Below are 16619 nucleotides of genomic sequence, written 5' to 3' on the forward strand. Positions count from 1 at the left end.
ACTCAAGAGACAGAAGGTACACTTCAATCAAAATATATACCCTAATTTTGTTATTGTAAAAAATTCAAGTGTTACGTGAGTATCAAACTTTAATTTTTCGAAGAGATCTTGATTAAAGTGTTGGTAGTTTTTTTAGCTAATTGGTAAATTAAACTTTGGTGGTTTTTTAGCCACAGGCTCCAACTACCAATTCCTGTGGTTTTTTGCACTCTGTGAAGTTAGGATTTGTTTCACATGTTGCATAACTAACATGAAGAAGTCTGAAATTAGAGAATGGAAACAAGTCATTTGGCGTCCACACTTCCGCAGCCCATTTGCCAGTATTTTCAGATGTATCATGGGGCTTCCATCACTTTTCTTGATAACAAGCCACTGTCAAGAAGTTCTACCACCACACTACAGTACACAGCAAAACTGCATTTCCTCAGATTCACCATATTGTTAGGAATATGACAAACAGCGTATCTGCCTTCCTGGCACTTTACATCCTTCAAATGCTTGTCCAATACCACAGCGACCATGTGGTTAGGAAACTTAATACTCAGTGTTTAACCTTCTGTTGGTGTTAGCATGGAGCACTGTTAAGCAAGAGATGCATGCATCATATCAACACCAGAAAAGGCTGCATAGTACATCTTATAAAAAGGCATTTTATACAGGGGGTGAAAGCATCTCTTACAGATCCTTTCCTGCTCGTACAGAGAGTAGTTAGTACAAACAAACAAAAAAAATTGTAAAGATAAACACACACAAATATTAAAAATGTACACTTAGTACATGTAATGAAAGGGGGGGAAGGGAGCTGAAATAATATGTCATTTCCTCACAGCTTCCAAGGCAAAAGTAATTAAGTCTAGTTAACTGTGGTTGCACTAAAAGTTACTTTCGTACTGTCAGCAGATACAGATGAGTATAAATTATGTTTCCCAGACTAGGTGCTCATACAATGTACTTAACTGCTGCAAGAACTGTTTTCCGATGTAGAAGTTAATGATCAATTCAAGAATATCTGCAAGCTTACCACAAAAATTCCAATAAATTAGATCATTGCTACTTTGAAAGAAACAAGCACTGCAGAAATAATCACCAAATAGTTCTAATTATACATTTTAAAGAGTAGTATATCTTCTCTTCATTTGTCTATCAATCTACACAGACTGCCTTAAACATCTTTTTAAACAAGTGTCTCCAGCTCTCTGTTTTTACTGTCCTCTGAGCTCCACCTACAGGCTCTGTGTGTCCCCCAGTTCTCTTCCTTATGTTTTATGGATATTCTAACACAATTAAAGTATTCTATAGACCTTTAAAGAATATAAACCTTTACGGAGCAACAATGCAAGAAGAGCCCTTATCATATATCTACAGTTCAGCAGCATTCTGCAAATAAGGCTTTTCTAAAGGTGATGCTTGTACCCAAAACCGACGAGTCTTATTTGGAGGACGGAGCATTAATGCTAACAATTTAAATCCATTTACAACCTGAATTCTTCAGTTTGAGATGAGGTGTTTTCTCATTACAATCTATTAGCAAAGAATGCCTTTAGCATGAGAAAATACTCTGTAGTACTTTAGGGGAAAGAGACAGCTCCCTGACTAATTCTCTACTAAGGTATTTCTGTGGTGAAAAAAATCAAATTTTTATTTTAAAAGTTACCTGCTGGTCTTCCTCTTTTGGGGCTTACTTTTGGAGACACTGGCACAGGAGCTGCTGCCGCCACTGCTGCCGCCACTGCTGCTGCCACTGCTGCTGTTGCCACTGCTGCTGCTTCCTCAGCTTCAGCTTGTTTTTCAGCCTAATTTAAAGAATTAATTTCACAAGTGAAAAAAAACCACAGGGCACCAATTTCTCAAACAACAGTTTTAAACTTCTAGAAATGCATTATTACACTATTGCTTCTACACATGAAAAAAGAAGTTTGCAAATTTAGTAACATTATATTTAAATATCACTAACTCTCCATACCATCACTACCTGATATAGTAATGTTTCATATCATTTCAACCAGCCCATTCATCTTCAGAACAATAAGCTATCTTGGTATGACAAAGGAAGAAGTATTTTTAAGATCACCGTAACAGCATGCCAAAACCCAGTTTTAAGCAGGTAAGTTCTCCCCCCGCCCCCCCCCCCAAATACTCTTCTTTTAGATGCTATCATCTCCTCTAGCTGCAAAGTATCAAGTCAGTAGATGGAGCTATTCAGAAAAACACCTGCTTCTAGCTCTATAGCCAATTATTCACAATGAAAAATTACATGTTGACCTGCACTAACTGGACATCATGACCTTCATCTACATAGTCATTTTAGGGGGGTTGCGTTTTAAAAACAGGTAGAACTTATGACAAAAGAAGATCTTGATAAAAGGATACATATCTCCCTGCATAAACATTCCACATCCACACATACAAAGAAATGAGAAAAATCCCAACTGGAGAAAATATTCAGAGAATTTAGTGTCCTGGATGCAGGAACATCAGCTAGCAGCAACAGAAAAGTTACAGGCAAATACATATTTATCGTAATATTCTTTGTGGGCACCTATAATAAAAGACAGTTTTATAGAACAGAGACAAACTTGAATTTAGAATAGAGGTGCATCTCTCATACTAACTGTGCTTTCCATCAGCCTACAGAAAGACTGCTTAAATGAAGACAAAAAAATACCTGTTAAAATGCTTTTTTTACAATCCCAGGAAAAGAAAACACCATATTTCTTACGGCAAGTAAGAAATGCATTCAAAGTCATGTAACTGCATAGCCAACCCTCTTTTCTGACCCACAAGCACACACCACATCCCTTCAAGTACTACGTTTTTCTGTTCAGCAATGACCTGGAGTAATGAAAATTTCTGTTTAAACCCCTTGCCACACACAGCACATGCCAAACACAAGTCTGTCAGCTGAAGCTACTAAATGGGACAGAGGAAGTCTTCTTAGGCCTGAAGTGCCTTATGATGCAAAAAAAAAAAAAACCAAAACACCAAACCCCACCCCACAAAAAAACCCCCCAAAACTACCTCAAACAAAACAGAAGAAAAAACACCAAACCACAGGATTTGAGTGCTTTTTGAAAAAGTAAAGAATGAGATTTTTTGGGGGGCTGTATGTGTGTCATCTGTGAGGCTTCCCTCCCATTTACAAGCTGAAATCACATGCATGCATAGTCACAGAAAATTCTTTCAACTTCTTGCTGCTTCAGACTAGAAGCTTTCTTTGAATTTTATTTTAGGTTTATTTTTATAATTTATTTTTTTTTAAATAAGGTAGTCTTTAAATTATATTTTTTAAATATTCAAGTAATTTTTGTAAGAGCGTCCAAACACATATCTTTTTCGTGAAGCAAATGCTACTCAGCATGCTACTTATCTGTGATAAACATACTAAGGTGTCAGTTATTTCGCACTCATCCCATCCCTGCTTTCAATACTAATGTTACAAGTTAAAATGGTTTCAAACTAAAATAAAACTTTGCCCCACTTCAGTCTAGTTTTTAGTTGGGTCAGTGCCCTGATCCGATTTGCTGTGTGACCACATGAACATTAAGGCTGGAGCATGCTGAGCAAGCAGCTGGAACTGCCTCTTTCAAAGTAACTCAAATTTTTCCCAGGTTGAACAGACCACAAAATCACAACCTCATGAAAAGGTGGAGTATTTCAGGTGTTAGTTTCAGTGTGATGAAGATGTTAAAATAGATTTTTCAGACCTTCAAAAGACTATTTTATTAGTGGTCTAGCAACAGTTTATATCTTAGTTTTTCTTATTTGCAATGGACTGTTTGGGAAAAGATGGGAACTCCCTACTCTACAGTAAGTTGAAACAGAATTAAGACTTGTACGACCCCCTCTGGGAAAACTTTCGTTCCGACAGATCTTTCAGCCATTTGAATGGAGGGAGGAGGGTGACAAGCACTTCAACTTATGCATAATCTGTCATTAAAGAAAATAATATCCAGTATCATCACATCCAAAAATTCCAGTAAGATGAAGCAATTAAACATATTGTTACCTTTCTTTTTCTTCCTCTTCTAGCAACCTTAGGAATAGAAGCATCATTTGTTTTCACCACATCCTGTGAAAATTAAAAATGGTGCTAAAAGTCTTAACAAAACAAAGATATATTTTAAATTATTCTATTTTTTATCCACAACTGAAGCCTCTGGCACATAATTTAGACAAGAATCCTGTAATATATATGAAGACACCCCCTGCTTTTAGTTATTAAAATCCTGATTACCAGATAGTCAGGATTCTATTTTATTTCTTATCTTTTAGAAAAAAGTACTAAATAATACTCTGTTTTAAATAAAGGTACGTAGTCATGTTTTAGTCTGTCTGAACTCTTTATCTAGTCCTTCAAATAAGTACATTTTGCAATACAGAGTAAGTGATTAAAAAAACCTGTTCCACCTGTTTTAATTGAACTTACAGACAAGCCAGACTAATAGTTTCCTCTCTGATGAAAGCTTCAATATAAACATAAGTGAACACATAGGAGTTTTATATAATTAAGCAGCTCCTGAGACTGTCACAGTAGTAATAACTGTAGCTTCTTAGTACTCAGTAACAGATTTACATCAATCGACATAATATTAAAGTGTTCTCTGGTACATAGAAAAAGCTTTCACATACTTCTTTACTGTTTTTTTCAGAAGGTAGATCATCTTCCTTTGAAGTATCCATCTCCTTTTCTTCTGTTTCAGCTTCTGTAGGTAAGTTATTATCCCCTTTAGGGGATAACTGCAAAGGGAGTCAACATAGAGTAAAAAAAAAAAAAAGGGCATTAAAAAGTATTTCATAGTGAAAAGAGAACATGCTAAAAACCATCAGGCTGCTTTTCACTTTAAATAATTTAAGTCTGTAGATACACTCCTTTCTTAGGTACACATTAAAAGCCTAAGGCAGGACCACTTTCTCCAGTACACGATTGCAGACGGTTGTCAGAACAGGTCAAAATACAGCAATGTACTATGGTGGAACTTCAATTCCACTTTGTGTTCATGATAACATAACTACACTTTTTCACCATATCACCATTACGTAAGTACTTTTAAATGTTCATGCCAACATTCAGGATTAATTTGGATCACTGTTTATCTGTACATACAGATGGATATCAGAGTCACAGACCACATTTACCAAAGAGTATCACTCTACTAAACAAAGACTTAATGTAGTAAACAGACCACAAACAAGTTGTTTTATCATGTGTGACACAGTAATAAGTGGTAATGGGTGTCATCTAATCTATGCCTTTTTTCCTGTTTTGTTCAGGTTTTTATAAACCTTAAAATACTAGTTTTTGTTTTAGGTGAGCAGTTAAGACTTGAAAAATGAAGAGTTTGTAATAGTTTACTTGAAAATAATCAACATTTCCTTGCAGCCTATGTACGTGCATGTTTTTTAAATCTTCAGTTCATTCTCTCAACTTTAATACTATTGCCTTGTCCCACTTGCAAGCACCTTTTGTAAAATTCCCTTTTAAAGTAGCTACAGTTGCTTTATTCAATGTTTAAATTTGAACAACTCAGGCACAAGGCTATCATGCAATATTTCTAGTTACTTGAAGACATGTAATCTGTAAAAAAGACTCGGTGATACTACAACTTTAAGACAGAATAATCATTGGTACACCAAAACCACAGAAAACCAGAGTACAGTGACTGATTAAAAGAATGTTATAGCTATATTAGTATGAAAAGAAAAAGAGTTAAGAGTAAATTTGCTCCATGTTTACCTTGAACTGTAACTGATTGAGACTAATTACAGAAATCTGTGTAGAAGGACCCGTTCAGGATCTTCGATTCCATCTTTGTGTTTAAACAGCTCTTATGTCTTCCTGTTTCTCTTTCACAGTGCCAGCTCAGGATAGCCTGAAAGCACTTCTCAGGAGAAACATAACGCCTAAGTCATTGCCATTCTCACTAGCACATGCTGCTTGCTGCCTAAATTCACACTGAAGCAAAGTGATGAACCAGTCCAGCTTAAAAGAAGCTTTCCCCTTGCAGTAGCAAATGCTGGGGAACAAATGCTTTTATCAGCAGTGTGCATGGGCAAGAAGGAAGAACAGCACTGGTTTACTAATACTGCCAGGAAATTACATATTCAAGAGTGCTCCTAAAGTATAGCTGACAGAACCCAAATCACACTGACCTTCCACGTGTGGAAGTGCTAAATTAAGGAACACTAAGTAGTAAGAAGTTGGGAGAAATAACCCATCAATAACTCTGCAGTCTCCAACTCATCAAAACAACTCTCAACATCATCAGTGTACTACCAGTACACAGGTTTTTCTTCCAATCAAAGGTCTTTTTTCCTCTTGAAAAAACAAGCTATTACAGCTACTAGACACTAATCCTACATGAAGAACATCCTCTATTATTTGACACATTGCAAATTCTTCAGTTGCAACTGTGAATCAATACTAAAGGACAGCCAGCTACACCTACAGAAAAACTACATTAAATCTTGGCAAATAGTCAAAAGGAAAACAGTCAGAATTCAGGCAAATAGTTTGACACTTAATTTAAGGGCACTGCTCATCCTGTACAGTAGTAATTTCGAGAAATTAGTTAAAAATAAATGAGATACCATAAATGTATCAATCCCATCTGCATCATGATTTTTCTCATTTTAGGATTCTATTCTTCTTAAAAAAAAAAAATGAGAAGAGATGACACACAACATCTCTTCCATGCCATACAAAAACATAACCCCGCATGAACAAGACAAAACATTTAAGGATAGAGAAAGTTCTAAGCAGTGTGCTACACTAATATCATTAAGCGTACAATAAGCTAGGAAGGTTCCCCTCTTACAGTACAAACTATGTGCAGCACCAGTAAGCTGAAACAAAGATGTTTCAGACAGAAATGCATTTTCTTAGTATGAATACAATATATTTAAAGAGAACACAATCTTGTTTTGGAAGGATTCTAAAGTATTTAGAATTTACATTTACAAAGCAAAGAAGCTAAACTCTATCTATATAACTACTATATAACTACTGTATACCAATTACTCATGGATGCTTTCCTGACTCAGAGTTCAACTGATACAGCTATGAAATCCTTTATATCCATTTATACCCTAATTAGTCCATTAGGAGAATGGCCTAATTCAAACTGATTCTTATAATCTGTTCAGAAAAATACACTGAAGAACCCTTTCAGCCCAGACAGAAACTAATGCTCTGTTAGGCTTTTCAACAAAAACTGTCATAATTGAAAGAGACGGTCATACCTGCCTGATACTAAAAAGTCTTCAAAAATAGAAAAGGAAACTTAAAACTCAATCCTGGTGATCATTTCCACCTTCTCCTGCCTAGGAAGTAATGCTGTATGAATTTAGTTGAAGTGTATTATGATTTAGAAATACAGACTGGTAAAGAAATTAATTTTCAAAAACATGTACAGCACCTTAAAAGGAATACAGAAGGACAAGAATATTCCTATAGGTACATCTGAAAAGAAGCAAAGGCAAGGCAGTTACAACAGTAAAACACCGTTAGTTTAAAGTACTTAAGTAAAAACTTGGCAATACAGTTTTCACTTAAAAACATTTCTGGTAGAACTAAACATGAATTCAGTCACTTACTTTTGGGACAGAAGACTTTCTTCTTTTGGCTCCTACTTTTTCTTCACTCCCCTCAGCAGGCTCCTGACTGCTTTCTTGAACAGTTTCTTTGATAGGAGTGTTAATGGCTGGATGGGACTTCAATATAAAAACATCAAAAATGAGATCTAAATCCCTTCCTGAACTACAGAATAACAATACTGAGAGGTGTTCTGCCACCTGTATGTTACTGAAGAAAGCATCATCCTAAAGAACCTCCTATTACAACTACAAGAATATTAAAATCTATCTTATTTCATTCATTTCCACATTCTTCTGTTTCAACTGCATTTTCATTATCAAACTTTGACGCTCTAATGCTATAGTAACTTATTTTCACACTAAAAATACTGCAATGTAAGGTTTTTCTTATGTATAAGTAAAAAAAAAAAAAGTTTTTTGTCAAATATAACTTGTGATGCTACTGCCAAAAAGTGCATTTTTAAATAAGTTATCAGTCCTAAGTGAGCCAACTACCTGTTCCTGAAAACATGAGCAGAAAAAAAAAATTCTAAAAAAGGCTAAAGAATTGAAGTTAAAGACATGGAAATAGAGAAGGTAAAGCCAAAATTACTCTTTTTTATTCCATTACATTGTGGATAGCATTCTCACTCTTAAATATCAGCTCCTTCAAACAAAGCTGGCAGAACTCCCCTGACTTTAATTTTTCCCCCACCGAGGAAGTGGTTTTGGATTTAAGCCCAAGGCACAAGCTCCCTTCTGCCCTCCACCTCCCTTACTAGCAGTTACAAGGAACATCTGCAAAGAATAAATACTGCTTTCAGAACATTCCAGCCAGTTCTGGCAGTTAAACTGAAAACGTGGCTCTCAGAAGGACTTACCAAGACAAAATATGCCCAGTAAAAGGACAGAAAAAAAGAGAAAAAAAATTGCAAGTCAATCCCTCTATATGAACAGCCGACAAGTCTGTCACTTTAATATTATCCTGTATCCAGAATAAAAGCTTGATTTTGCCAACATCTCCATGTGATTACCCACCCCCCTCTGACCTTACCTGCTGTGCGGCCAAACACAAAATTATCTATTCACCCTGAATTTTTAGGCTCTGACAACTAACCTGTCTTCCCTGCTACTGCCCAGTAACTGTGCTTCACTTAACTCTAAGAATCTTTTTTAAAATCAAAGAATTGTATGTAGATCAAATATAGAGATCAAGGAATATCTTAAGATACATTCATTCACCTCCGAGACCTCAGCTAAAAAATTTGTCCATTCACCAATGCGTACTGAATACTGCAATAGGCCATAATACACTATTCTGCTTTAAAATATTGTTGGAAAAATAGTGTCTTCGCTAATCAGTATACTTATGTTACCTTTCCTCTCAGTCTTCATAACCAACTACTTGCCTTCACTTCCGAGATCACTCGCTGCCTACACTGATCTTCTTTCTCTCACACACTGCACCGGGGAAAACCGCTGGCAGGTGTCGGTGCCGGCTGCCGGCGACCTGTGTGGAACCCTGTCTGGGACTGCCCCAGCCAGTCACAACCGGTCCCAGCTGGCTCCGCAACAGGCAAACTGCGCCCACCAGAGAGCGCATGGCGCCTCCGCCAAAGCAACTACGGGAAGGAGTCACTGAGAGAAGAGCAGCTGCCCGAGGAGAGCTGGAGAGATGCTGCAGAAGGGTGATGCCGATGCACGAACAAGACACCTGCGCAGGGCATGAGGAACACCGAGGCAAAAGAGATGCCTGGGCAGGAGGGACGCTGGAAAGAGGAAGCACACGAGGAGTCACCCAAGCCAGACTCCAGCCCAGAGGAGTTGCCTCAGCAGGGGCTCAGAGAGGACAGAACGAACAGCTCTGAGGGGACTGCAGCCAGTGGAGGAGCCCACCCCCGAGCCGCTGAGTACGAAACAAGGAACAGCAAAAGCAAAGTAACCGCTACACACCGGCCCGAGTCTCCTGCGCCACCATCAACTCCCCCAAGGGACTGACTGTGATGTGCAGTGAGGAGACTGGAGACCAGTGAGGGGGAGCAGAGGTGGCTGGAAGGAAGCTGAGGCATGTTTCTCTAAGCGTGTGTTTGTCTTTACCAGAATCAGTAACAAAAAGCTTATATGAATTGGCTAAATTGTGCCAAATCCCCTGACATGAATGTTTTGTTGCCTGTGCCATACCCCTCTTTAGCAAAGATGGGAAAGAGGGGCCTCAGAAGCTGATTTCCACCACTCTGCTTCCCTTAAAACAGGTACAAGCTTCCCCATAAACTCCCAGTAAAACTGTCTAAATAGCTACATCAAGCATTCTTAAACTTCCTTTTCTTCCCTGCCTAAAACACCCAGAAGCCCTACCTTTCCAAAAACCCTTAGCTGTTAAGACAGCCACAGAGACTGTTACCAAGCAGATAAGCATCCTTCCCTTATTATTAGGAGGGAGAAACTGCACACACTCGTTTCTCCAGCTTTGAGAACAGGATGCTAAGGCAACATCCTCATGAACAGGAAAGCTGCAACATAGTCAAACACCAAGGGAACTAACAAGAACATGAATTAAGGTACCTCTGAATTCTCATCACTGTGAACCGTATGTTATCCTGCAAAATACTGAAGAAGTAAAGGTCATTTCAGCACATCTGAAACAAGTAAAACCAAAACAAAACCCAAATATCATACGACAATTTTCTTACTGTTGGAAAAGTGGGATGTTCCTCCATCTTATCTATCATCTTTGGCAGAACAATGACATAGTATTTCAATTCTAAGAATTGAACCCAAAAGGTAGTGCTTTGTGAAAAAACATGAAGATCCATGACTGATTGACGACATCAAAGATGCTCAAAGAAACTCTCTCTGAATTAGACCCTTACTGGCCATTTTATTTCAGATCAAGTAACACTTACTCTGCCTATTTACATCCTGATGTGTTTTACAGAATGTCAGATCTAGTCAGCCATTTACAGATGTACTCCTTTAGCACCAACAAGAACTGCCCGCAAGTAAAAACAAGAGCTGGCTAATTCCTAAGGGCTTGATTTGCCCCAAATAAAACTTATTTTTAACAATGCACAGCACAGGATAGAAAGAGAAGGCTATCAAAATAAAGGCTTTCTAAAGTTAAGGTGAAAATTCAGAAGAAAATTTGCACAAGTCTACTGCACTACTTCATTCATTCTGTAATTCAACCTGGTCCAATCTTCCTGCTCAAGCAGGGCCACCCAGAGCCGACTGACCAGGACCACGTCCAGACAGCTTTTGAACATCTTCAAGGACGGAGACTCCACAACCTCCCTGGGCAACCTGTGCCAGTGCTCGGTCACCCTCACAGTGAAAAAGTGCATCCTGATGTTCAGAGGGAACCTCCTACATTTCACCTCCTACATTGATGCCCACTGCCTTTGGTCCTGTCACTGCCGCTGAAAAGAACCTGACTCCATCTCTTTGCACGCTCACTTCAGGTATTTGTAGACACTGGGCTGAACAGTCCCATCTCTCTCAGCCTTTCCTCATAACAGAGATGCTCCAGTCTGCCATCTTCATGGCCCTTCGTAGGACTCTCTCTCCAGTATGTCCATGTCTCTCTTGTACTGAGTAGCCCAGAACTGGACACAGTACTCCAATTAAAACATCCCTACTAAGAAAAGTTTCTTCCAGTAATTTTAAGGCTCACTTATAGGAACAGATTTTAAATATGACTCGTGAAAAAAAACCCTTTTTTTTTTTTTAAGTAAAGAAACAGCAGGGGGAAAAATGGCAAAGAACAACCCAATGGCTCTACACAAAACCTGAAGAGTTCACAGGAACAGCCTGTGAAAGAGCTATCATTGAAGCTGAAGTGAAGTACCTGAATGGAACTCAAAAGGTGGAAACCCCGCAGAAAAGCTGCTAGACTAAAAAAAACAGTCTGTATGCATCTCTTGGCAGCATGTTTTGTGTATTTCCAATTGGAAATGTACTTAGGAATATCTGAGATGCTATGAAAGCAACCCAGAGCACTGCTTAAAGTTACTGATTCCTGCTATGAAACAAAATATTAGACAAGCTTGTTACTGTTGATTGTTTATACCCAGATTTTCACGTCGTTAGAATGACTGGTAACATACAACTCAGTTATGGTTCACAACTGCCTCAGCCATCCACAGAGCATCTCTCCTAAGCTGTCACAAAGAAAACAAGAAGGTATACCGACTCATATTTTATGGGAACAGAAAGAATCTGTCCCTTATTAATACAGTCCTTCCCACTGTGACGATGGGATTAGCATATTTCCATATCCCAGAGCAGAAAAAGTGTACATCTGAAGCACACTATCTTATCTCTTGCCTCTACTTCAGAAACTTCTTAACTCTTCATCCATGCCCTCCTTCAAACTAGAAACACAGTAACTTGGGAGATCTTATGAAGCAGGGATTACCTGGTGCTGAAATGGCAATCTGGCATGTCATGTAAGAGCAGCAAGTGATACCAAATGATACCAATTCTTTTTATTATTACTGCAGCATTGCCTAGAGGCCCCAGTATGTGATGAGGGTCCAGTGTCTATAGCAAAACCAAGAGGCTACAGAATGTTCAGAGCAGATAGGCAGAGACAAAACAAGCAAGACAGTTTCTTTGTCTTCAGATTAAATTTAGGTCTTTTTATGGGTAGCACTGCATAGCTCCAGTTTAAGCTTGGAAGATTTACCAAGAGGGCAAGAAACGAGGAACTACTGATGGACAAAAATTGAATTAAGCTAGTCATGTGACAGTTTGGGGGCAAAAGGCAAGCATCACATTGCTTCCAACCACTAGAAGGAAAATACTGTATGCTAAGAAAGCATGTGCTGAAATCTTACAAGGATGCTAATGGCGAAAAGCACTTGAGTTTAGAGGACAGAAAGAAGCACAGAGTGACTGACGTTCAAAAAACCTACCCCTTTTCAAGCATAGTCATACAGCTAGTTCCAAAGATAACTATCTTCAGAATATATATAGTTGTAAGTATAAATAAATAAGTATGTATATATATAAGTGAAATTTGATGTGTACTGTAAAAAGTGTTAAACTTTTAGCCTCGTGCTCCGAAACTGTCAACACGATCCCTCATGAGCTTACTATAATAAAGATATCCCCAATTAGACAATACCCCCCATCTCTTTTATGCTATTAATACTTGAGATCAATTAAAAATTAAAAAAAAAAAAAAACAGTCTAATCCACAGTTGAACAACAGCAGTAATTGATTACCCAACAGTATAGCAACAAAGATTTGCAGACTCTGCATAACCTACCTGCTGATGAGAGAACTTCACTTTGGGATTGTTGTCGATTTCCCACAACCCTTCATTAAAACCCTTTCTTTTATTTGGTTTGCCATATTTATCTTTATTTTCAGAGTAAGGGAATATGTCCTTTGGTCCCAAAAATGCCCTTAAGGAGAAAAAGAACAAAAAGCACAAAATTTCAGGTTTTAAATGGTTAGTCTTTTCAAAGGAGAAGTAAACACCAAATATTATTAAGATATGAAATTCATTACTACTGGAACAACTAATTCTGCTACGTAAGTGTCTTTAGTTTTCTCAACTTTTGCCTTCAACAGCCCAAATTTTCCATTACTGCCACCACACATACGGACCCCCTCCTTCCCAGGGTGTTGAGTGTCTGGGCAAGAAACAGCCAGTGCTGCGTCTTAAGATTGCAGCTGATAGGACAACCAGCTACTGTGAACCAGAGCAATTAAAAACTGAGTAGCTTGCAAACAAACAGAAAGAGCAATTGCTTCCTTAGAAAAAAAAATCAGGCTTAAATGTTAAGAATAAAGAATCCTTGAATCTAGACAATGTAAGGCAAGAGAATAATTTAAAGGAGAAGAAATGGCTCCAAGCTAACAAAGAAAATCTTTCGAAGTTATTAAATTAAAAATAATCCAGTTAAAATAGAAAATTTAAGAGTGATTTTTAGTGTATTGGACACCAAAAAGCAACACCTGAATACACTGACTGCCCACATCTTTGTAAGTATGCTATGTAATTCAGCATTAATTTAGGAATTTTTCAGTGTGTGACAATAGGACCTCATCACTTGATTTACTGAACTTAACCAGTAAAAACTTTAAGTTGTTCCTTATTTTATGTTTCTCCCCCAGTCCTTTTCTTGATGAAGTAAACACTAAAAAAATATGATTTTTATTTAAGCTACTCTTGTAGTAGAGGTCTTAACACTGCCTGCGTATCTTTGTCAGACAAACAAACAACAATCCTGCATAGCACTACCCCTACTATAAGCTGTGTAACTAAAGCTTTTAGCCCAGTAGCTTTTCTCATATGTCAAAAGTCACAGTATCCACACTGCTAGCTTCACTAAGATAGACTTGGGAAAACAAGGTAACATATTACCGAGAACCAATATTCTCGTTTATGCTGAAGAACAAAGACTGTTTAATTCCTGCTCTACTTTCATGACCTTTGAAGTTAGGATTTCACTGTGGCAATCCATATGCTGCTAACAGAAAAAGGCAACACTTTGGTGGTACATTCTTATTTTCACTCTGTGCCTAGTCACAGCTTTGTCTGTATATATGTTATATCCAACTATTGAAAAGTTGCAGATTCTTGCTCTCTAAACTATCGGCTCATGGAAAAGTTAAATAGATACTTCTAAGCTCCACTCTCCTATTTTCTTCATCATCTTTAAAAAGAGCTACTTGAGACTTACACGCTACTCAACAAAAAAAAGAACATATGATCACCTAGAAAGCTTAAGCATTTCCTACTCCAGCAGTAAAACACTCACCTATGTGTACGAAGTATTAAGTAAGCCCCTGTGACAGATTAGACTGCAAATCACCCACCTCTTTGCAAGACATGGTTAGGGAGGATTCAGCTGGTGTGGGAAACATGCACCTGCAAAGCCTACTTAACCAGACCAAAAGGATGGGGAGGGAGACAAACAGCAATAGGGAGAGACAAAAATAGGAAACATTGCCTCCTTTCTTCCCTATCCCCTGAAGGGAAGCATTTTTCCAAGGTCTGTAAGCTTCTACCCATATTGCTCAGGCTTTGAAAAACACCAGGAACCGGCTACTGTGAAAAGGTCATGTAGCTTACTGGGTTGCTGTAGTAAAATCCCCACGTACTAAGAAGAAAAAGGAACAAGAAAATCAAATGAAGAGAGATTACCCTAACATATAGGGTCCAGAAACTAGAGTTCAGTGTGACCTTTTGTTTGTCTGTGACTAACCAAAATTTGCACTGATGTGATTTACTGCCACAACAGAGCCAAATAAAACTCGTATTAAAATAGTATCTATTTTATTACTGTCGTTTAGAAAAAGGTACTGTTGCTGCATTAACACAGTATGGAAATAAACAAAACAAACCTCCACCAAATTCGCAAAGCGTATTTTAAGAAGCGTATATCTGTTCACTGCACACAGGTAGCAACACACTTAGTTGTGTTTTGACAAAACTTAGAGAAAATCAAACAATAGCAATCAAAGTACGAGTTTATACTTGTTTATAATAATCTGCAAAACTGAATTAATATTATTCCTAAAAATCAAGTAAGAATTATTCCCAAGCCAGTCTTGTTTTTCTTTTTCCCCATAGCTCCTCCTTTCCTACTGTAACCCTCCACACAGCTTGAAAACATCATCCTTTATACAGAAGGACTTTTTAACTTGATTTAACTCATTATCTGGATTTTTAGAGTTGCCACTACTTACAGTAAGATAGGCTGTATATGTACAGACTACTAACATGCTGAAGGTACATAGTGTCTAACTTTGCACAGGTATGTAACCTGAACTGTGAGAAGCATAGCAGAGATCAAGTTTACCAAATTTATTTTAATTCCCATGAAAAAGTACAGGAAATTGTTAGCTCTACCCAATTCCTGATGGATGACTAAGTCACTACTTACAGCTACAAACCTAAACAAAATTACATGCCATGGAACAGCATTCTCCTTGTTTACCTGATCTGCTCCCTCCTATTGTTACTTACAGGTATCTGCTGTACAGAAATAGGTTTCAGCTGTTACCACTCTAAGGAGCACAATGTAAGTGACATGCTCAAAGAACAAATGCCACAAGACAGCTGGCTCATGGAACATCCTGTACTTTGCAATGTGTATGAAACAGTGACAAGAAGTTTCTCTTAAATTGTATGGATCTCTAAAATGTAGTAACCCTGAACCTACAGCCTAACAAAAACCAGACCACAGTAAAACTCTATTTTGTAAGAGTATCAGTGAGGAACGGACATTTCAAATTTACCCATGTAAACTAAAAAAAAAAAAAAAAAGGAAAAAAGAAAAAAAAGGAAAAAAAAAGAAAAAGGAAAAAAAAAAAGAAAAAAAGGAAAAAAAAAGAAAACTTCCAAACCCAAGCATATCTCAGGAGCCTAAGCTAAATATAAAATTGGCCATGATGCTTCTCAAAATTTGCAAAGGTATCTTTACAGCTTTAGATAAGGAGTTATTTCTGTCTCCCTTATATTCAATCTATGTCCCTGAACTTATTTACAACTGCACAAAACCCCAGTACGATCCAGAATGACACACGTTACCAAGGGCAGGATCACAGCGATATTGTGTTTTCAGCTGCCAAAAAAAATTCATCTGAGGAAAAAAAAGTAAGAAAAAAGGTAACCTGCTGTATTATTTAAAATTATCTTTACAAAAAAAGGGACAAGACTCAAACCTCGCAACCTTGAATCACATTCCAGGAACCCCTCTTTACCCACAAAACTACACACACAATAAAAAAACCAAACTACAAAAACTGAACCACAGAAAGACCTATTGAAAGATGAGAACAATTAAAGAAATGCATGGGTGTATGAGCCAAGCGTACAGAATCTTTTTCACAGGGAAATCATTTCTTAAAAAACAGCCAAGTAACAAGCAATGTCAGAGAGAATAGAAGATGCTTACTCCTTAATTCAACAGGACAATATACCTTGTCTTAGCATGGCTTACCAAAAGATAGATGCGAAGTACCAGATGAAAGAGATTTCAATAGATATTTAGTAAGTTGAAGAAAAAAACCAAGGCCTTTCCACAAAATG

The 16619-nt window shown here is 37.7% G+C and overlaps 1 protein-coding gene across 1 annotated transcript in view; it reads right to left on the reverse strand.

The window, feature by feature from the left end:
• The window catches only part of PSIP1 (PC4 and SRSF1 interacting protein 1), a 38196-nt gene that overhangs the window by 18744 nt on the left and 2833 nt on the right, over nt 1-16619 (reverse strand). Inside the window, exons 4-8 of the mRNA XM_076363260.1 lie at nt 12843-12981; nt 7594-7710; nt 4630-4737; nt 4007-4069; nt 1655-1793 (exon numbers count right to left, since the gene is read on the reverse strand). Coding sequence (XP_076219375.1) covers nt 1655-1793; nt 4007-4069; nt 4630-4737; nt 7594-7710; nt 12843-12981 — 566 coding nt within the window. The remainder of the gene's footprint in view (nt 1-1654; nt 1794-4006; nt 4070-4629; nt 4738-7593; nt 7711-12842; nt 12982-16619) is intronic.

This window comes from Aptenodytes patagonicus, chromosome Z (assembly GCF_965638725.1).
Source record: "Aptenodytes patagonicus chromosome Z, bAptPat1.pri.cur, whole genome shotgun sequence".
Taxonomy (NCBI): domain Eukaryota; kingdom Metazoa; phylum Chordata; class Aves; order Sphenisciformes; family Spheniscidae; genus Aptenodytes; species Aptenodytes patagonicus.